At 36.7% G+C, this 20457-nt stretch overlaps 1 protein-coding gene across 1 annotated transcript in view; it reads left to right on the forward strand.

Moving 5' to 3' along the window:
• The window catches only part of LOC123644585 (DNA repair and recombination protein RAD54B), a 38730-nt gene that overhangs the window by 12247 nt on the left and 6026 nt on the right, over positions 1–20457 (forward strand). The window contains exons 6-9 of the mRNA XM_045560758.1: positions 5716–5855; positions 6888–7178; positions 11641–11816; positions 18587–18848. Coding sequence (XP_045416714.1) covers positions 5716–5855; positions 6888–7178; positions 11641–11816; positions 18587–18848 — 869 coding nt within the window. The remainder of the gene's footprint in view (positions 1–5715; positions 5856–6887; positions 7179–11640; positions 11817–18586; positions 18849–20457) is intronic.

The raw sequence follows: 20457 nt of genomic DNA on the forward strand, positions 1-20457 counted from the left end.
TCATTTTGTCCTTCATGTGCCTTTTATGCATGTCAGGCCTCTTCTCTGAAGTTAAAATGAGGAGAGAGAAGGAGTGTGACCAATAACTTTTTCTTCCTTTGTACCTCTTTAGGTTAGAAATATACCCTAGAACAACAGAAAAGAAAAAAGTTCTCCTGTTCTTACTGAGTTGAGTATGGGGAGGGTATTCATCTTTAAGTAATTCATAGTCATTTGACTTCCAATCTGTGTAGGAGGATTGTATTAACCACTATCAAAAGTGATTTTTAAAACTATGCTTTTGAAAAATGATTTTGAGAAATGTTAAATGATCTTTTTATTTTTAGAATTTAATAACTTAAAGATGATAAAGATAACAAGAACTGGGATCAGATCTCATAGTTACTATACTTATATCCCTGAGATTTAGTGGATGCCCAAATAAATGTTTGTCAGTAATACTGATGTGGAAGAGTAGAAAAACTGGTGTCAGATATTTATAAAATGCTATTTTTAAAGAACAAAATGAGTTGAGGAAATGGAAAACTTAATCTGTGTGATTTTCATGTCTTTGGCTGTTTGAGGAACTGAGTAGATTCTTTATATTTGATTCCCAAAGTTGCAGTTCAGATTTCTTGACTAGCCTTTGATCTTGAGATCTTTGGGACCAGAAAAGCCATGGGAAAAAATGTAGAAAAAGACTGTTAATTCTTATAATGTTGGGCCAGTATTGCTTATTTAAAGAGTAGTTGCAAATACAAAGTAAAAAAGATTAGCACTAGAAGAGGGGACAAAAAGAAAAAAACATGAGTCAGAAATAAAGTTTACTGAAAAGTAATCAAGGTAAGGAATAAAAGTAGTTCCCTGCCTCACTTGAAAATCAGATAGTTTTCTTTAGCAAAAATGGACAATTATACTGCTAGTCTCAATTATGAGCAAATACTAATTTAACTAGCATTTCAAATTAAATTTAATATTTTAAAATTGATCTAGGACTTCATTCAAAAAGAATGTTCTCTTGGTGACTAGTGAGATAGTTTCATTTGAGGGATTAGCATTGTCCTCTGTTTCCTTACTTTGTCAGTCTTAGCTTGTTTCTACTTTCCTGTCTTGTCACTCCTACTCCCTGAACTATGAATTTAGGTAAACTAGGCCCAACTAATCTCTTAAATTTGGAAATACTCATAGTTGGTTATCTTCTTAGAATTGCCTGAATGAATTCTTTGCTTTTAAAATGGCAGGGTATTTTACTTCCAAGGTGATTTGTTTCTTATTATGAAAGTACGTGTTTGTATATGAGTATATACAGTGGCATGTACATGATAGGTGCTCAATAATTATCTAAGAATCAAATGAAAGGCATTTTATTTTGCTTCCTGGTTTTATCTAGCCCAGTGCTGTGGAGAACATTCAGTTAATATTTACTCAAAAATGTTTAGGATTCAGTTTGATTAATAGAGGTGTATTAGTCTACCATGACTGCCATAACAAAAGACTACAGACTAGGTAGCGTAAACAACAGAAATTTGTTTTCTCACAATTATGGAGGCTAGAATGCCAAGATCAAGGTGTCAGCAGGTTTGGTTTCTCTTGAGGCCTCCTCCCTTGGCTTGTAGATGGCTGCCTTCTCGCTGTGTCCTCATGTACTCTATCCTCTGTGCACACATATCCCTGGTGTATCTCTGTCTCTCTCTTTTTTTTTTTTTTTTGAGACAGAGCCTCGCTTTGTCGCCTGGGCTAGAGTGAGTGCCGTGGCATCAGCCTAGCTCACAGCAACCTCAAACTCCTGGGCTTAAACGATCCTACTGCCTCAGCCTCCCGAGTAGCTGGGACTACAGGCATGCGCCACCATGCCTGGCTAATTTTTTCTATATAGATTTTTAGCTGTCCAAATCATTTCTTTCTATTTTTGGTAGAGACGGGGTCTCACTCTTGCTCAGGCTGGTCTCCAACTCCTGACCTCGAGTGATCCACCCGTCTCGGCCTCCCAGAGTGCTAGGATTACAGGCGTGAGCCACCGCGCCCGGCCTATCTCTGTATCTTATAAGGACACCAGTCATATTGGATTAGGGCCCCATCCTTATGACCTCGTTTAACCTTAATTACCTCCTTAAAGGTCCTGTCTCTAAATATAGTCATATTGGGGGTTAGGACTTCAACATATGAATTTTAGGGATGCACAATTCAGAGCATAACAAGAGGTGAATGATTATTACAAGATATTAGATGCCCTTTCATTATATCATAAAAAAGATAAATCTAGGATTTCATGCAAAATTCTTATTAAACACTGAAAATTTAAAAGCACATATATTGCTATACTGTAGCATGCTCAGAAACTAGAGAATAGAAGTCATCCTCCAACCTCACTTCCTTAATTGTTAGTATTTTGGCATGTTTTATTTTTCATACACACAACATACATGCCTATTTGTTCCTTATATATATACAAAATACATGTTTTTTCATATATACATATGTACATCAAAATATACTTAATGTAGACATTTTCCTATGATATTGCATAATCTTGAAAACTATCCCTACTATTTGACATTAGGTTGTTTCTAATTCTTTACCGTTATAAATAATGTGGTGATAAATACCTACAGGCATATGTTAATACTTTTTCTATATAGATTCCTAGAAGTGAGATTATAGGATCCAAAGGAAAAATGTAAGTATGAATATATAAAGAGCTCTCAGAGCTTTTTTATTTTATGTTTTTTTTTTTTTTTTTGAGATAGGGTCTCACCCTGTTGCCCAGGCAGGGGTGCAGTGGCATCATCATAACTTACTGGGCTCAGGAGATCCTTCTGCCCTAGCCTCCCAAGTAGCTGGGACTATATAGGTGGTACTACCATGCCTGGCTAATTTTTTTCATTTTGTAGAGACAGGGTCTTGCTATGTTGCTCAGGCTGTTATCAAACTCCTCACCTCTAGCCTTGGCCTCCCAGAATGCTCATATTATAGGCATGAGTCACCAACCCTGGCCTCAGAGCTTTTTATGATGGTAACAGGAGGTTATAAGTGTAGGTTATTGATAGTGTTCTTGTATTTGGGTTGGGGGGTGGATTTGTGGCTCTTCTTAAAAAAAATAAAATAAAACCAAGAAACAAAAAGCTTTTTTTGTGAGGCTAGGGTAGAGGTAGGGAAGAGAAAGAGTTATTTCATTTGCCTACAAATTTCTCTTTCATAGTCTTGAAAATAGTGTTAGTAAGGATACCAACTTGACTTAAAAATCTTTAGTGTTTCTTTTTCTTCTTGTCACAGGACATTGCTGCTCTGCTTTTGTTATCATTAAATTATTTAGCTGCTTCTACATATTTTAACTAGTCTAGAATTAGAGAAGAATACTAAAAGCAGCAAATTGGGGACTAAACTACCTCTAGAAAACAATGTGACAACCTCTCACACGATGCCATTCTATAATGTTTGCTTTCTCTATGGCCACGTGCCCCTTCTCTTCTTTCCCTCTCCTTCCTTTCTCTTTTTCCTTCTTATTTTCTTCCTTAAATTCTTTTTCTCATCCCCTTCTTGTGTTCTGCCTCTCTCCATTTTTCCAGTTTGCTATTGCCTCTTCCCTTTGTGTATCAGTTGGGATGATTTCAGATGCAGGTAACAGATATCTGAATCAAATGTGCTTTTTCTCCCATATAACTGGAAGACCAGAGGTAGGGTGAGCTCCAGGAGCTCAACATTGTCATCAAAGATTCTGAACGTCCTCTGCTCTGCCATGTTTGGTGTTATCTTCATCTTCAGACTGGATAACAGGTGACTGCAGCAGCTCCAGACATCGTAGCTAGATGTGGTGATACCCAGTGGAGAACAGGACTGGCTCTTCTAGTTTCCCTATCCTTCAGAGTGAGAAAACATTCCCAGAAGCCCCTTCTTGATGTCTTCTCATGTTTCATTGGCCAAGATGGGTCACATGCTACTGACAGAACCCATCCGCTTTTCTGGGCTGTTGTGTCCATCCTTTAGCTGCTGGGTCTATTGGTTAAGCAACTCGTAGCCCCTTCGTTTTCTGGAGAATTACCCTTGATTGAATGACAGCTGCTTTTCTCCTCTACAGCCTGTCATCAGTGATTGGGGTAAGCAACAAATGCCATCCCCCCTTACCTCAGGGTAATTTTAGGACCAACGTTATGGTACAATTTATGCTCTAGAGCTCTCTATAATTTACCTCAAGCTAAATTATAGCTGAGGCCTTTTTGGCTTCATTTCTTCCCCTGCCATTTTCAGATTCCATTATTCCCTCCTCTTGAGAACACTCTGTAAATCATGTGCAAGTGCATTACTGTCTCAGGTTCTGCTTCCAGTGAAGCCAGTCTAAGACACAAACTTTTTCCTACATCAGTAATTGGCAAAGGGGATAGAATGACCATGGTTGACTTGATGCATCATCTGGGGTTGGATGAATGTCTGGAAGCCAACCAAAATGATCTTTATAGCTTTCTTTCTCTTCTTCTTGCCTTTCCTGTTCTCCCTATCTTTATTCATCATCACCATGAATATACTTTTAAAGGGTTAACCAAATACATACCAACATAAATATATTTTCCCTGACTGTTTAGATGGTATGCTTAAAAATTTAGTACTGACAAGATGTGTTAAAATAAATTTTAAAAATTAGCAAGGACTGGTCCAAACTGGGGGGAACCTATTAAGTTTTGGGTAGGTGATCATTAAACTCTCTGACTTAAAATTCATGTCATCTATATTAATGAAATAAGTGCATTTTCATTTACTTTTTATATTGTTAATATATTATATATTTGGATGTCCTTTTCTGGTCTGTTATTTGAAAGCCATCTGAAATTATACTGTTGGACTGTGCTGGCTTATGTATTCTTTTTTTTTTTTTTTTTCTTTTTTGGTGCCGTGACTCGGATTCCTTATGTCTTCTTTTGACACTATTATAATTATTGAAACATGCTAATGTTTCTTTGAAAATTAGTTAGCCCAAAGCTATTGAGTACCGTATATGATATAGTCAGGATATATTAATCCATTATAGTCTCTGTCAATCCTTTGGACAATGAAGATCCCAATTTGAGCTGATAACTTTGAGGTAATAATAAGTACCATTCAATGAGTTCTACTATATGTCAGGCACTGTACTGGCCACTTCACATATATTGTCTATACTTTTCATTATACCTCCACTGGGAAATTATTATCTTCATACTTTTACAAATGAAAAATAATCTTGAGTTTAACTTAAAGAGCTTAGGCAGTTTGTCCAAAGTCACATAGTTATAATAATATTAAAAATTGTTAAAGTTATGGAACATTTATTGTGTTCTAGGCACTGTTCTAAGTATATTACATGGATTGACTACTTTGATCCTCACAACCCTGGGAACCACTATTATTATCCCCATTTTACAGATAATAAACTGGTGTAAGTAATTTGCTCAGAGTTGCTCAGGGGGAGTAAGTGATAATAGCTAGGATTTGAACCTGAGCGGCTGATTCCAGAGCCTACATTCAGCCACTATGCTATACTGCATAAGCCTTCAGTACACAGTTAAAATCAGAGTTAAAAATTTATGTGATTGTTAATATTTTTTTAACTTGATTTGACTGTTTTTAGTTTTAGTGAATTTGCTTGTATTTATTCTTCTTAGGGAAGACAGTACAAATTTCTCCATATTTCCATTATGGTTCTGCTATAAACCTGTGATTGTAAAACACAAATTAGACAATTTTATCACTTTCATGTTTCTTTAGGTACTCCAGTTCAGAATGATCTGCAAGAATTTTTTGCATTAATAGATTTTGTAAATCCAGGAATATTAGGCTCTTTGTCATCTTACAGGAAAATATATGAAGAACCCATCATTTTATCGAGAGAACCTTCTGCTTCTGAGGTATAATTTACTTTAATAAATAAGTTTTGTAAAAAACGAGCAGTATGTCTGGGAAAATCATCCATAATTTCAGTATTATTTTAATTTAGAAAAAATTAATATTGTGAACTCTTTATTTTTCCCCACAATCTTTTGTTTCCTGCATTACTTATTTTTGAAAATGACATCATCATTTGTCTAAATTCATGAATAGGCACTTCACAAAGGATTATAAATGACAGCAAACACATACAAATGCTCATCCTTACTAATATGGAAAAAAGTAAACCAAAATAACCATGAAGTAACTTTTGTACTTTTCTACTGGTGTTTGTTTGTTTGTTTGTTTATTTAGAGATGGGCTCTCACTATGTTTCCCAGACTGTCCTTGAACTCCTGCGCTCAAGTGATTCTCCCGCCTCAGCTTCCCTAGTAGCTGGGACTACAGGTGTGGATCACTGCACCAACTTGGATTTGCATAGTATTAATAATAGCAAGTATAGAGGAGAGTGTCAACCTCTGCTGGTTGGAGTGTAAATTGGCACATCTTGAGGAGTTTGACAATGTGTATCAAAAGCCTTAAAAGGGCGTGTATCTTGTGGCCTGGCAACACTACTTTCTGAATTTATTATAAATAAACAACAGATTTGTTTAAAACTTTACCTGTAAGGGTTAAAAATTGGAGATAAGCTGGAGGAGATAAACAAACTAATGGGAAAGAAACATTTCTGAAGATAGGAAAATGGTTAAATTATGGTCTACATGTTGTATAGATACTATATTTCATCGACTCTAAGATCCCACCAATTATAGGATATATCACTATTTTATGTTATTTAGGAGACTGGCTTCACTTAATTAAATGATTAAGCTGAACAAATAAAGGTATTATAGTTTGTTTTTCTATCCTTATACTTGTTTTTTATTTCTTCTGTTAAAGAAAAATCTGTTGAGAAGCAATTAGTGAATGGTTTATCATTATAAAATCTTTAATGTTCACTTTAAGTATTTTTGTTTGTAACACTTCTATTTAAGTCTATTATTTTTCCATAGGAAGAGAAGGAGTTAGGAGAGAGAAGAGCAACTGAACTTACTTGCCTCACTGGACTCTTTATTCTTAGAAGAACCCAAGAAGTCATAAATAAATATCTTCCCCCTAAAATAGAGAATGTAGTCTTTTGCCGGCCAACAGCACTACAGATTGAGCTTTATCGAAAACTGTTGAATTCTCAGGCTGTCAGGTTCTGTCTTCAAGGGTTGTTGGAAAATAGTCCTCATCTAATATGTATAGGAGCTCTTAAAAAACTGTGCAATCATCCATGCCTTTTATTCAGCTCTATAAAGGTAAGTACGTAGTATGTGAAACTCTGTCAAGGATGTGAGATGAGGGTTCTATGGTATGTGAATCTAAGAAGGCAGATTGGATTAATTCCTGGTGTTGTATTTGTGGGTTTTTGAAAAGCTTTGCAGCCTCTCCAATATGGTTCTGCTATAGAGCTTATCCAGGCTTCTACTTGCTCTTCAGAGGATGCCCACATTCCTAGAGCTAAACTAAGGATGAGATGGATTTGAGGCACTGCCTTCTAGAGTTTGTGCCCCATGTGGGTTGGTATCTTGTCTAATACTTTGCCATGGTCTCCCTTCTTATGTTAACCTAGTTTTGTTTTTTGGTGCTAACAGATATGAAATTTACCATTAAAATAATTCAGTTTTTCTCATCATAAAAGTCATACATGATTATTTCATAAAATTTGGAAAATTCAGAAATTACAAAGAAGAAAATAAAATCATCTTAAACTCTCTAGCTAGAGAAAATCACATTTTGGTGTTAATATTAATAATAATAGTAGATAACAGCTATTAAGCACTCACCATGTACAGTTTGAGCATCCCTAATCTGGAAATCTGAAATTTGAAATGCTTCAAAATTTAAAACTTTTTGAGGGCCAGCATGATGCCACAAGTGGGAAATTCCACACCTAACACCTTTGCCTTCTAATGGTTCAGTGTACACAAACATTGTTTCATGCACAAAGTTATTAAAAATATTATATAAAATTACCTTCAGGGTATGTATAGGGTGTATATGAAACACAAATGAATTTTGTGTTTGGGTCTTACCCCAAGACACCTTATTATGTATATACAAATATTCCAAAATCCAAAAAAATCTGAAATCTGAAACACTTCTGGTCCCAAGCATTTTGGATAAGGGATAGTCAGCCTGTACCAAACACTGTGCTTTTCTCATGTTAATTTTATTTATTCTTTACAAAACTCCGTGAAGTATTATTATTACCATCCACATTTTTTTGATAAGGAAATAGGGGCTCAGAGATATGTATATATAACCTTCTCTAGAGAAACTTGATGCTGTGCTCACTATTTTAAAATATTTTTTTTTTCACTAAATAGTGAACATTTTCCCAAGTTAGATACCTTCTACAAATATGATTTTTAATGACTACATAGTTGAGTTGACTAGTTAGATATTTAATGAACATAAGACAGTTTGGAGTTGCAAGGATTTTTTGTTTTGGAGTTTGATTTGAGTATCAATCCCCACTCTGCTACTTACTAGTTCTTTAGCTATGGGCAAGTTTAACCATGGTCAAGTTACATCTGTGAACCTTAGTTTTGTTATCTGGAAAGCAGAGACAATATTAACTTCCTGATAACATTATTATGACAATTTGAGAAATTACGGTAGGCTGTCTGGCCATAGAAGTTGCACAAGAGCTATTATAATAATACTGTTATTCCCAACTCATGTGGAATAATTTTTATTCTTTTATTTTTTCTTTAAACAGTTAAATCATAATTTGCCCAAAAATAATCTTCCAAAACAAAAACTATGGGTGCTGCGTTATACTTGAGGTCATTAATTATATACTTAGAAAATGGAGTGTTCTATTATAACAGAATTCTCTAAGTTTAGCCTAAAATGGATTATATTTACTTAGCTTATCATAGAAGTCAGCTTTGCATAACTCTTCTGTAGGTAGTATTATAATAATTTATTAAGCAACTTTTTAAGGAACAGATTCTGTATACAGTGATAAAAATGAAACCCTTTGGGCATGAAGCCCAGCAAAAATAGAGGCCAAAAATTATTCCTTAAAAGGAAGACCCCATGATGGTCAAGAGTGTAACAGTTAATATAGAATATCCTTGTATATTTTTCAAGTAAGCAGCAGGGAGCTCTGAGTGTTTCTCCATTGTTGCCATGTGGCCACTAGTAATAGGTGTAGGATACTTTTTTTTTCCCTCAAGATTTTTGAGTAAGGCATAGGATACTACAAGCTTCAAGTAGGGTGCATAATTTACACTCTGAGATTTATTCAGGAAAACCTTTCCTCTAACCTCTTAGCAAGTAAGGGTTGATACAAAAGGGCCGAAATGAGTCTTCTATATGTATAAGTAACTTTTAAGCAATAGTTTGTAAATGTATTTCTATTGAATCTAGATTGTTTCCCAAGTTCAAATAAGGTGATGGGGTCTCTCCTTAGGAAGTGTGGATGGAATGTAATCAATAACAATATCATAACTCATAACCAGAGGATATTAGGTTATATGAAGTCAGAGGAGAGAATGTTCTGATTAGCTGATATAAAAAGTATGATTGGTAAATCTCTATGATGAAGGTGATGCATTAGGCTAACATAGCATAAAGATATTATCCATTAGCTGATTATTAATTAGTGGTTCATATTACAATGTCCTGGGAAGCTTTTAAAGCCACATTTGTCCGGTCCTCAATGAATATGGAGTGATTCCGTCTCTGAGAATAGGACCCAGGCATGAGGATTTTTAAAAACCTTTCTCAAGTGGTTCAAACATGTGTTCTTGGTTAAGAACTTGTGCATTAAGATCACCCGTCTCTTTTGTTTTAATATTCACCAGACAGCCTTCTGCTGGTTGTTTGGTTTTCCCTGTGGAATTTCTTTCATAGGGCAGAATGTATACACCAATTGGTGTAAATAGGTCTTGTTTTTAGGTAAATACATTTTCATTCAACTTATTAATTTGATTAATTTGAATCATTTCTCTAGAGCTTTAGCATATTCAAGTTTAAGAACATGAAAAGCTGTGGACTAGACCCTGGGTCTGTGGTCCTTTGATGACCTCTCCAACTTGTAGGCATTTTAGTAGGCCTAACCCAAAACAGCCAACTACTATCTCTTTCCCCACATATGTCCAGTGATATATAATAAATATCAAAGAGTTCCTAGTATTTTTAATTCAGTGAGTTTATCTAAATATTGCTATATTCTGGCAACTTTAAGTACTTTGTGCTTAGCATTTTATGCTACAGGATTCACTGCCCTTAAGGTGTTTCTAGTATTACTACAGAGGGAATGCAGCACACATGAAAACGTTAAGGAAATATAAAAAAGTACAGCTGACCCTTGAACAATGCAAGCCCAACCCCTGTGCAGTTGAAAATCCATGTTTAACTTTTGACTCCCCAAAAACTTAACTACTAATGGCCTACTGTTGACCAGAAGCCTTACCAATATCAAACAGTCAATTAACATATATTTTATGTGTCAAAATATTATATACTGTATTCTTACACTAATTAGGAGGCTATAGAAAAGAAAATGTTATTAAGAAAATCATAAGGAGAAGAAAATTGATTTACTATTCAATAAGTGGATGTACATCATCATAAGGGTCTTCACACTGAGTAGGCTGAGGAGGAAGAAGAGGGGTTGGTCTTGCTGTCTTAGGGGTGGCAGAGGCAGAAGAGGTGCAGATAGAAGGAGAGGCAAGCACACTTGGTGTAACTTTTACTGAAAAAAATCCAAGTATAAGTGCACCCACATAGTTCAAACCCATGTTGTTCAAGGGTCAACTGTATATCATTAACTGATCAGTTAAAGAAGGTCAAAGCTGAAATATATTGTGTAACCGTAAAGGTTAAGATTCAATGCAAAAAGAAAAAAGCCCTGATTTGCACTAGGTCCTCAAGTATTGTAGGATTGGGATAATTGGGCAGAAAAATGAGAAAGCATTCCAGACGGGGTATAGGTTGAACAAAGTTTCAAAAACAGTGATAACTCTGATAAATGTGGCAAAGAATGACGTCTACCAATCCTAGGATTTTAACATAAAAGGTGATATAGTCATTAATAACTATAATCTCTAGTTATGTGTTCACGTGTCAGCTAAGCAGTTTTGGAGGATGAATTTCAGAGGGCTGATAATCACCTTAGAATAAATTTATGTTAAACTATTGATAAAATAAAAAGTATTATTATAAGTAAAAACAAATTTCTCTGTTAACTTCTTGGTGAAATTGTTCCTTCTTATAGAAGAAACTGGTAAGATTAAGTGAACTATTACGCTTGTTTTTAAATGTCACCTGGGAGGTGTTTTATGAAACAATCAAGAAAAGTAATAGGGAAAGAAGGAGAGAGAGTAAAAGAGAAAAAGTTATCGGTGATGCAAAATGTCAGGGCTTTGGAGAAGATAGATTTTGTATCGCTGTATGCCTTTTATTTCCTTCCGCTTTCTTTGCCCACAAACCCCATAGTTATACATGGGAAACAATGCTGCACTTGTAAGGTGAACGTAGCAGGCATTAGGAGACTGCGTTAGAGCTGCTCTGTAAGAAACTCAGTAGGATACATGTTACTTTTTTCAAAAATGGTCAAATTGTGACCTATAAAGATTTACCTCACAGCTTAGACTTTTCAGATAGCTATAATCTTTACCTTTTTCTCCCCCAAATTTTAGTGTTTTTTTCTCCTAACTAAAAAAATGAACACGAGCCACTATTAACAATCATCATTTTGAATAGGAAAGAGAATGTAACTCAACTTGTGATGACAATGAAGAAAGGAGTCTATACGAAGGCTTGCTAAATGTGTTTCCGGCTGATTACAGCCCTCCCCAGTTTACTGAGAAGGAGTCAGGAAAACTACAGGTGCTCTTAAAGCTCTTAGCAGTTATCCATGAACTTCGACCTACTGAGAGGTAAGAGATCAATAGAATAAACTTCTTATAAGTGCTCATGTTAATTTTAATTTGTACTATGTTTTTACTTCCCCCTCTCCCTTTAAAAAAAGAAATCATTAAAAATAAGTTGTTTTCTTCTTTGGGAGTGTGGTCAGTTCAGCTCCCAGTATTTTATGAACTTATAATTAACAATGTGTCTATAAGTTTTTACTTAAGAAAAACTAAATATAATGTATGTATATTTAAAAATACCTAGTGATGTCTTTTGATATATAACACAAGTTGTTTCTCAATCTCTTTGAAAATCCTTTTTCCTTTTAGTGTTTTTTAAATCTTGGTATGCTTTAGGGTTTTCTCTTTAACCTCACTGTCAACACCCTTCATGAGTGATCTCTACTCCCCATACTTCCAACTATCACCCTTGTAATATTGATTTCAAATCTATATCTAGTCCAATCCTCTCTTCTAATTTCTACATCCTTATTTCTGTTTAATGGACATCTACATCTATCTTAATGTCCCATAGGACTTCAAGCTTCACATGTCCAAAAGCAGCTTCATCATTTTGTCATTGCAAGCCTGATCTTTTCCCATTATTCCTTGGCTTCATGAATGGTACCATAATGTAAGCAAAACCCCTGGAAGTTATTCTAGTATTCTAGACTCACTTTTCTTCTTCACTTACCCAACATTTTAGTCACTAAATTCTATTGATTTTCTTTCTTTCTTTTTTTTGAAGCTCAAATTCTTTATTCAGTTTACCAGACCACTAGTTAAATAATACATGGTTCTCAGTTATACTGATGGGAAATTCAGCTCTATATTGCCAGATACATTGGGGGCAGAGTGACCAGGATACTTACCTCCAGTTTTGTTATTGGAGCTCATGACAGAGTTTTTTTAGCCACAGCTGCAGAGTTTCTGCAAGCATTCTCTTCTGGGATTAGAGAAATTGCGGTTGTCAGGAGAGGTTCCCAATCTTTCTTCCTTTTTTTTTTTCTTAAATTTCTAAATATTAAGGAGGTACAAATGTTTTTGTTACATGGATGAATTATATAATGCAGAAGTCAGAGCTTTCAGTGTGCCCATCACCAGAGTAATGTACCTTATACTTGACAGGTAAGTTTTTAATCCCTCCTCTACCTCCCTCTCTCCTCCCTTCTTAGTTTCTGATGTCTGTTACACCACTATATGACCATGTGTACTCATCGTTTAGCTCCCATCGTTTAGGTCCTGTGGCCTGCTGTGCTGAATAGCAGCTTGGATAGCAGTGACCATAGGGACGACCACTGGGGAAGTGTGGAGTCCCGAGATTCTCTCCTCCGTCCCTTCCCCATGTGCGGGCACCTTCCCTGTGTACCTCTGATTCCACAGAGTGGGTCACTTTTCTTCCCTCTCCTTCACTTTGGATGCCTCCTGTTACCTCTCTGTTGATTCCCAGTACTCTTTCTTAAATGATGGCTCTGAAGGTGAATGTTCACTCGCCACTTTGGATCCGCTCTATGAGAGTGGCACATGCATTCTGCTTCTAGTCCACCATCTTGGCACCTCACTCCTCTTTCTTCCTTTAGATTTTATTTCTTTTCTTTCTTTCTTTACTTCTCTCGCACCCCCCCCCTTTTTGGGGGGACAGTCTTGCTCTGTCACCCCATGCAGTGGCGGCATCGTATAGCTCATTGCAACCTCAAACTCCTGGGCTCACGGGATTCTCCTGCCTCAGCCTCCCCCATAGCTGGGACTACAGGTGCATGCCACTACGTCTGGCTGATTGTTTCTGTTTTTAGTAGAGGTGGGTCTCCTTCTGGCTCAGGCTGGTCTCCAACTCCTTGGATCAAGTGATCCTTCCGCCTCGGCCTCCCAGAGTGCTCATTACCAGCATGAGCCACTGTGCCCAGCCTCAATTTTATTTCTTAATCTAAGGAGTTTACTCCCTTCTTTCTGGTACCATGATTTTTGTTTTTATTCTTACAATTACTGATTTGGGTTATGATGATCTCTAATAAACTACTACCCTCTTACTTTCAACCCCATTGCATACTCAACATTGCCCTGAATTATATTTCTAAAATATAAATGTGAATATGTCACTCCTTTTCTTAAAAAAAATCATTCAAAGACTCCTAGTTGTCTTCCAGAAATTTCTAAACTCTTTAGCATGTTTGGAAAGACTGTTCATGATATGGCTAATGCCTCCTTTTCCACCCTCATTTCTTAACCACTCCTTCACATTTACCATGTAGTCCAGTCATACCAAACTACCTGCAGAATCCACAATTTGCCCTACCTCTCACCCTCTGCCCTTACGTGTTGCAGGTTCCTATGCCTAGCTTGTCTCCGCTTCTCATTCTCTGGACAACTTTTTTTCTGTGTTAAGACTCAGCTTAAATACTTTCTCCTCTTGGAAGCCCCCTGCCTCTGATTGAGTTGGATGCCCCTCTTGCATACTCCCATAGCATCCTGCACCTACCTCTAATGAACAATTCTCACATATTTTATTAGATAATATTTTATACGTGCAAAAGGACATGTGTAATGTATATATGCAGACGGTGACCCAGTTTAAATCTGAGTGTAGACTTAATTAGGCTTGTGTTTGCATGTTTTTTTCTTTTTCTTAACTGAATCTTTTTTTCCTCTTCTGAGGAGAAGATAGGCAGGGGTTGTTGGATAAGAGATAATGAGTGAAAAGAGTTTTATTTTATTTATTTATTTGTTTATTTTTTAGTGACAGGGTCTTGCTCTGTTGCCTCAGTGTGGAGTGCAGTGGTGTGATCACAGCTCACTGCAGCCTCAAACTCCTGGGCTCCAGTGATCCTCCTGCCTCAGCCTCCTGAGTAGCTGGGACTACAGGTGCGCCCCACCACACCTGTCAATTTTTTCTATTTTTTTTCTTTTAAGAAATAGGGTCTAGTTATGTTGCCCAGGCTGGTCTCAAACTCCTAGTCTCAAGCAGTCCTCCTCCCTTGGCCTCCCAAAATACTGGGATTACATGTGTGGGCCACTGTTCCCAGCCTGAAAATAGTTTTAGAGGAAATGAGAAGATAATAAGGTTTGAACATGTAAGAATTTGTCCTTGAAGATGTCATAGGGGAAAGTTTCCCTTTTGTGGTTAGGAAGAATAAAGGAATGATGATGAAAAATATAATGATGAAGAAAAATAAAAATAATATTTTGGGGTAGGAGTTGGGGTGGAGTCATTTTGACTGCTTTTGGGTCCCTAAGAAAACCAAATCCTACTGCCTTGTCACATTGGAGAAGAGGCAATGCTTCCATTAGTGACGTGGTCTGGATCTTTGTTCTGTTGCTTCACATCATCTGAGGAGACGGCCCTTTCATTTTTAAAAAATTGTGCTAAAATAGACTTAACGTAGATTAACCATCCTAACCATTTTTATGTATATAGTTTGGTAGTGTTAAGTACCTTACATTGTGGTAGAACCAATCTTCAGAACTCTTGAAAATTTTGCAAATGAAACCAACACACTATATCCATTAAATAACAACTTCCCATTTCTCCTTCCCCCCCGCTCCCTGTCTCTGTGAATCTGATAGTACTTGTCTTTTTGTGACTAATTTTACTTAGCGTAATGTCCTCTAGGTTCATCCACGTTGTAGCATGTGTCAGAATTTCCTTCATTTTAAGGCCAAATGATAGTCCATATATGTATAAACCACATTTTATTTATTCATCCATTGATAAACACTTGGGGTACTTCCACCTTTTGGCTATTGTGAATAATGCTGCTATGAATATGAGTGTACAGATATCTTTTCAAGACTTTGCTTTTAAATCCTTCTGGGATATATAACCAGAAGTGGAACTGTTGAGTTACATGATAATTCTATTTTTAATTTTTTGAAGTACTGTCATACTATCTTTTATAGCAACTGTACCATTTTGATTCCTACCAGCAATGTACAAGGCTTTAAATTTCTCCACATCTTGGCCAGCATTGTTATTTTTTGCTTTTTGTTAATAGACAAAAGGTGGTATAGCATTGTAGTTTTGATTTTCATTTTCCTAATGATTAGTGATATTGAGCATCTTTTGATGTGCTTGTTGGCCATTTACAATTGTCTCTCCTTATTTACAGGGGTACGTTCCAAGACCCCTAGTGAATGCCTGAAAATTGCAGATAGTACCGAATTCTATAGAGACTGTTTTTTCCTATTCATATATACCTATGATAGAGTTTAATTTATAAATCAGGTACAGTAAGAGACTAACAACAAAAGTAATAATAAAATAGAACAATTATAACAATATACTGTAATAAAAATTATGTGAATGTGGTGTCTCTGTCACTCAGAATATCTTATTGTATGTAATATTTTTGGACTGTGGTTGACCTCAGGGAACTGAAACCATGGAAAATGAAACTGCAGATAAGGTGGTCTTCTGTAATCTCTAAATTCCTTTGTATTTTCTTTGTCTTTCCTTTATGAGTCCTCTGCCCTCCTGCTTGAACCTAATACCTAATCTTGTTACATAGCTGTCATCATGGGACTTTTTTTTAAACTAGTACCTATAAATTCCTCTTTCTTCTCTTCTGTGTTGGATTTTCTGTTTCTTAGGTTTCACAATTTGCTGGAGCACATCCCACAGTAATTTCCTAAGAAAGAAAAGATGGGAGATAAATCTTTTTGACTTTTTTGCATGTCCGAAACTGTCTTTATTCTGCTGTAGCACTTGACTGACAGCTTGCCTGGTTATAAAATTCTAGATTGAAATAGTATTCCCCTAGAATTCTGAAGGTATTACTTTGCATGTTGTCTTCTAGCTTTTAGAGTTGCTCTTGAGAAGTCTGATGCTTTTCAGATTTCCATTCCTTTGCATATAAACTGTTTTTTCTTCATGAAAGCTTCAGCAACTTTTCTTCATTATTCATACTTTGAGTTATAATCTTGATCTGCTTTAATATAAGTCATTGTTTCATTTATTGAGCTGGGAACTTTTTAGTAGATGCTTTTTATCTGAAGACTCTATGTCTGTCTGGGAAATATTCTTACTCTTAAAACAATTTCTTTCTTTTGTTTTCTTTGGAATTTCTGTCAGTCAGATAATTAATTGAGCCTCATGAATTGATTCTCTAAATCTATTCTCCCCTATTGGTCATCGCCTTTTTTTCTTAATGTATTTTCTGGAAACTCTCCTGTTAAAATTTTATTTTGACTTCATTTTAATTTTAAATTTCCAAGATATTTTTCTCATTATTTTTTTTTTTTGGGGAGACAGAGTCTCACTCTGTTGTTTGGGCATAGCCTATGGCGTCAGCCTAGCTCACAGCAACCTCAAACTCCCGGGCTTAAATCAATCCTTCTGCCTCAGCCTCCTGAGTAGTTGGGACTACAAGCTTGTGCCACCGTGCCCGGCTAATTTTTTCTATGTATTTTCAGTTGTCCGACTAATTTCTTTCTATTTTTAGTAGACATGAGGACTTGCTCTTGCTCAGGCTGGTCTTGAACTCCTGACCTTGAGCGATCCTCCTGCCTCAGCCTCCCAGAGTACTAGCATTACAGGCGTGAGCCACCACATCCGGCCATTTTTCTTATTCTTGATTGTTCCTTTTAAAACTTGCATTCTCTTCTTGTGAGTGCTATCTCTTATTTGAGGCCATTAATTATTTCTCAAAGTTGTCTTCTATTTTTTCCATTGTTCTGTTTGGTTCAGATTGCTTCTTTGCTGTTTATTTTGATTTTCCTTTTCATGTTGAAAAGGAAATCCTTACGTCAAATAGCTGATATTCCTTGGTGTCCATATTTAAGAGTGAAGCAGGAAAACGTTAATTTAATACTCTATGTATAGGCAGGGCTTGTTGGCAGGGGGCCATCACTGGGTAATGAGGCAACAAGCTGGCTTTTTTATTTGGGGACTCCCTATCTGTGGATCTTTTCTTTGGCATCGTTCAAGTCCTTCCATAGATGAATCCTTCAATAATACCCCCCTTGGGCTGGGATGTGAGAGGGGTAACTTGTTGCTAGTTCTGGAAGTTGGCAGGAAACGGGGCCTAGGATCTTACCATTGAGTATTCAGACTTTCATTTTTTAAATTAAAAAATTTTTTTAGAGACAGGGTTTTGCTGTGTTACCCAGGCTGTACTCAAATGCCTAGGCTCAAGGAATCTTCCCTCATCAGTCTCCTGAGTAGCTAGGACTGCAGACATGTGCCACCACTCTAGCTCAGACTTTCATTTTGATTTCTAACTATATCCTGCCTTCTACAGTCTCCTGGTATACATTTCTTTGGTTTACTTCCAGAGAATAAATGTTCTATTTGAGAAAGAAAAGTCAACTGGTCACATAGGAGGAGGGCCTAGGTTCTACTGACCAATGCTGCTGTAATAGCTACAGTCTAAACTCCTTCCTTCTGGGGCAGCTTAGCAAGATTCTATGGTGTGGATGAACTTGTACATGTTTCTTATTGGAATTCCCCTCTCTGGGCACTTAGGTTTCATTTTCTCTATACTCCTAAGTAGGTCACTGTTTCACTATTCTCTTTCTGTTTTCATATGTAAATGTAAAGTCTCCTTGTATTTTCAAAGATAGAATTTATATTTCTGTTCATTTTTGTATTTCGCTCATTCTGCTGTTTTACTATTTTAAAACTGGAAGTTTAGTTATTGACTTTAAGATTGAATGTGAAAAAGTACCTATGTTTTAATTTTACAAGGTCATTGTTGCATGTTCTGTAAATATCAGTGATATTATTGTGGTATTTTCCTTCAACTAAAAAAAATCTAATGTGGCCTTTAAAGTGTACGTCAAGAATCTTTCTTTTTGATTCACAGGGTGGTATTGGTATCCAACTATACACAAACTTTGAATATTTTACAAGAAGTGTGCAAGCGTCATGGATATGCTTATAGAAGACTTGATGGACAAACGCCAATCTCTCAAAGGCAGCAAATTGTTGATGGCTTTAATAGTAAATACTCTTCTGATTTTATTTTTTTGTTAAGTTCAAAAGCTGGTGGTGTGGGACTTAACCTTATAGGAGGATCTCACTTAATTCTCTATGACATTGATTGGAATCCAGCCACTGATATCCAGGTAGGAATATTTGTGCATTAAATAGACATTATTCAATATCTTGGGATACAATGCCTGTTGGGGATACAAATATGATGATGATATATAATAACTGCTGCATATTGAGCCCTTATTTTGTATCAAGCACTCTGCTAAGTGCTTTCCATCTGATTAATTTTCACAGCAACCCTACAGGAATGGATATTAGTAGTCCCATTTTACAGATGAAGATATGGAAACTTACCTTCAGTTTATAACTTCTAAGAGGCAGAGCTAGGATTTATACCCAAACCTGTATGTCTCCAGGCTCTTGTTCACTGCATGCTTGGACCTTCAGGATGCTCATGACCAGCAGGGAAAGACAGTAAAGTGTTATGGATGCTATGATCAGTGTTTGTGTACACTATAGTAAGGGCATAACATTAACTTACTTAGGAAAATATTTTAGAAGAAGCCTTTGGTTTTCTTTAGTGTAGAGTCTATCTTTATGTATTTTGAAATTTCTACCTATAGATTTGGACCTCATTTGGTATCTGCATTAGGGGATCCAAAGACAACCAACCCTCAGGTTTAATAATTCACAAGAAGGACTTGTGGAACTGAGAAAAGCAGCTGTACTCACAGCTATATTACAGTAAAGGATACTAAACTCAGCAAAGGAAAAGGGTGCAAAGGGCAGACAGAGTCCAGGAAAGATTAGGTACAAGCTTCCAGTTAGTTGTTCTTTCTCACTGAAGTTATATGGACCACACTTAATTCTCTCAGCATTGGTGAGTGACAACACATATAGAGTATTATCAGCTAGGGAAACTCGGTGTCCAGAATTTTTGTTGGTGGTTAGTCCTGTAGGTGTGGAGCCACCTGCATGACTAATCTTAGGTACTCAGTCTCCAGTCCTTCCAGAGGTCACACTGTTACCATCTGCCCACGTCTCCCACCTATATTATTACATTGTTAACATAAACTGCCTGGTGTGGCCCAAGGCCCAGGTAAACAAAGACACTCTTATCAGGCAGGATATTCCAGTGCCTTAGAGATGATCTCTTAGGAGCTAGTGGAAGGCCAGACTTTTCTTTGGAATGTGCAGGGTTTGAACATCAGCCCTTTACTACACAGTATCATTGATAAATTCTTAAACCACAGGGGTCGGCTGGGCGCGGTGGCTCACGCCTGTAATCCTAGCCCTCTGGGAGGCCGAGGCGGGTGGATCGCTCGAGGTCAGGAGTTCGAGACCAGCCTGAGCGAGACCCCGTCTCTCCTAAAAATAGAAATAAAAATTATCTGGACAACTAAAAATATATATAGAAAAAATTAGCCAGGCATGGTGACGCCTGACTGTAGTCCCAGCTACTCAGGAGGCTGAGGCAGTAGGATCGCTTAAGCCCAAGAGTTTGAGGTTGCTGTGAGCTAGGCTGACGCCATGGCACTCACTCTAGCCTGGGCAACACAGTGAGACTCTGTCTTAAAAAAAAAAAAAAAAAAAAACAAACCACAGGGGTCTACCTAGATCCTAAGCTGATTACACATAACCTAGGCACTTTTCAGGAGTGAATTATTAGCTACTTGGACTGGAATGAACTCTCCTTGCCCATGCTACACTTGGTTCTTTGTGTCCTTTCTGCCCAAACTC

This window comes from Lemur catta, chromosome 9 (genome assembly GCF_020740605.2).
Source record: "Lemur catta isolate mLemCat1 chromosome 9, mLemCat1.pri, whole genome shotgun sequence".
NCBI lineage: Eukaryota > Metazoa > Chordata > Mammalia > Primates > Lemuridae > Lemur > Lemur catta.